General features: G+C 44.4%; 1 protein-coding gene across 1 annotated transcript in view; it reads right to left on the bottom strand.

The window, feature by feature from the left end:
• Positions 1–2,041: 2,041 nt before the first annotated feature.
• Positions 2,042–2,321, bottom strand: part of LOC308166959 (gamma-crystallin M2-like) — a gene marked incomplete at its 3' end in the record, with an annotated part of 663 nt that continues 383 nt past the window's right edge. Inside the window, exon 2 of the mRNA XM_080541286.1 lies at positions 2,042–2,321. This exon is cut by the window's right edge and continues 5 nt beyond it. Within this exon, the coding sequence (XP_080397412.1) occupies positions 2,042–2,321 (280 nt within the window).

The raw sequence follows: 2,321 nt of genomic DNA, 5'->3' as shown, positions 1-2,321 counted from the left end.
GTTGATAGCGATGGTTAGCTGATAATGCTAGCTGCTGTTGCTGGTCTTAGAAGTGGTGGTGAGTGACTGACTTGCTACCTGTTTGGAAGCCTTCCATTTTATACCCTTGGGACAAGGGGCCTCTGCCATTGTTTGGAGAGAGAGAAAGAGGCCCTGAGTCAGCGAGAAGCCATAGAAGGCTATTGAGGGTTGTGTCCTGCTCCAAACTGTTACTTCTCAAAGAAGTTTAACAAGTCAGTCACGCTACTCAACCATAGAGCAGGAGACTCTGGCTCTGTTGCTCACGCTTCAGTTCTTTGAAGTTTACGTAGGATCAGATGTTCCGATCTGGGCCTGGTCATCACACACAACGTGGACATCAACACTAGAACAGCCATGGGTGGGGTTATTTGACCCTGTGAGTAAACATGTTTTTATATCTTTGCACTCGATCAAATTTCAGGACCCTCCTTTCATGTCTTTTCCTAGATCTGTGCGTTCTACCACCCAGTATCCTTACATGTTCATATTGTTATGTTATTCACATCAGGATAAGCTAGTATAAAGCTATTTTGCAGTTTTTCTGTGTAGGAGGCCGGCTAATTTATAAGGCGGCCAACTAATGGTTGTTGTGTGTAAATAGCAGCTTACCATTGTAAAGACTATGGTCATTTGACCCACAAGGCGGCTCTTATAGTAGGGGGAAAAAGGCATGGCTGTTCTAGTGTTAATTGAGCCATAGCCCTTTCGATTATGAAAAAGTTCCCCATTCTCACCAACTGGGTTAGTAATGGAATTTAATGGGAAATGGTAACTGGACTACACTTATATTGCGCCATTATCCAAAGCGCTTTACAGCGGCCTCTCATTCACCCATTCACCCATTCACACACCAATGGCGGCAAGCTACCATGCAAGGCGCTGGCCCGCTCACTGGGCGGAATTTGGGGTTCAGTGACTTGCCCAAGGACACTTCAACATGTGGCCAGCCGGGGCTCGAACCACCGATCTGTCAACTTTGCAATCATTAGAGGCCGGCTCTACCTCCTGCGCCACACCAGCCCCATAGAAATGGGAATTACTAAACCAGTTAAGTACCTCCCATTGAGGTATATTACGGACTCTTTTGTAAATGTACGATATCAGTCAAAAGTTTGGACACACTTCCCCATTGAATACCGCTGGGAAAACTTTAAAAAATTCGATTAGGTTTAAACTGTCTGAAATTTGTCCCCGTAAGAAACTCTTTCCTCTATTACCATCAAGTGAAGAAATGCAGCCATGTCAATAAAGCTGAAATAGACCAAACATAAACCTCCACCATGGATTTAGAGTGTTTCTCAATTGCTTACACACTGAAACTGATATACCTTATCTTACACCAATTCTACACAAATACAAACACATTTATTGCTTTTCACTCATTTTGCAGTTCGAAACCACAGTTTTTGCAAAACACTATAAACAATTCTCTAAAATTGGTACAATCTTCAATGATAAAATGTCTTGTGTTCACATGTAAAACGCTACCATTCAGAATGCTGAACTCAAACCACCACAATGATGGTTTAACGATCACCCAGATTTTTCTGTTCTTTATCTGCCATCGTGTTCTCCATTTCTCTACCCATTACTCAACCCTACCATGAGGGTATAACCCTTCTACAAGAAGTGGAGGAAGCATGTGGTGACATACTGTAGCTGCTGAAACATGTCAGGGCTGGATTCATCATCCAACGCTGAAACCTTCCCTGATGCTTGGCCATGGAGAACATTGCCTGTGATGTCGATGAGGTCCTGTGGCCAGACAGGAACGAAAGGCAGGATGCAGCCTAATTTTTGTGTGCCTGCGTGTGTGTGTGTATGTGTGCCTATGTGTGTGTGTGTGTGTTTGTCTATGTGTGTGTGTGTGTGTGTGTGTGTGTGTGTGTGTGTGTGTGTGCGTGCCTGCATGACTACGTAAGTGTTTGTATGATAAATTTAAAAATCCACGACTTCACAGTTAATATTTTCCAAAGATTTTATTCTCTTTCGATCTCTCGAACTACCAATCAAGCAACATCTAGTACCAGGAATCATTCATGCGCCTCATGGACATGAACCTCATGTTGGTGTTGCCCATGTGCATATCCCTGAAGTTCCTGTACTCGCCGGGCCTCATGTACCACATCCTGCCCATGAAGTTGGGCTGCTCGTACATGAGCCAGTTGCCCTCCATCACGTTGCAGGACATGCAGTTGTTCATGCGGTAACGGTCCATGATGTTGTTACAGTCGTCCATCATCTCGTGCATCTGACCTCCGAAGCTCTCCTTCTCATAGATCCTCATCCTGTAGTTGCCC

The sequence above is a fragment of the Nansenia antarctica genome, assembly GCF_963989245.1.
Source record: "Nansenia antarctica genome assembly, chromosome: 10".
Lineage (NCBI taxonomy): Eukaryota > Metazoa > Chordata > Actinopteri > Argentiniformes > Microstomatidae > Nansenia > Nansenia antarctica.
The sequence above is the reverse complement of the archived record's forward strand: the minus strand, read 5'-3'. Positions and strand labels throughout refer to the sequence as shown.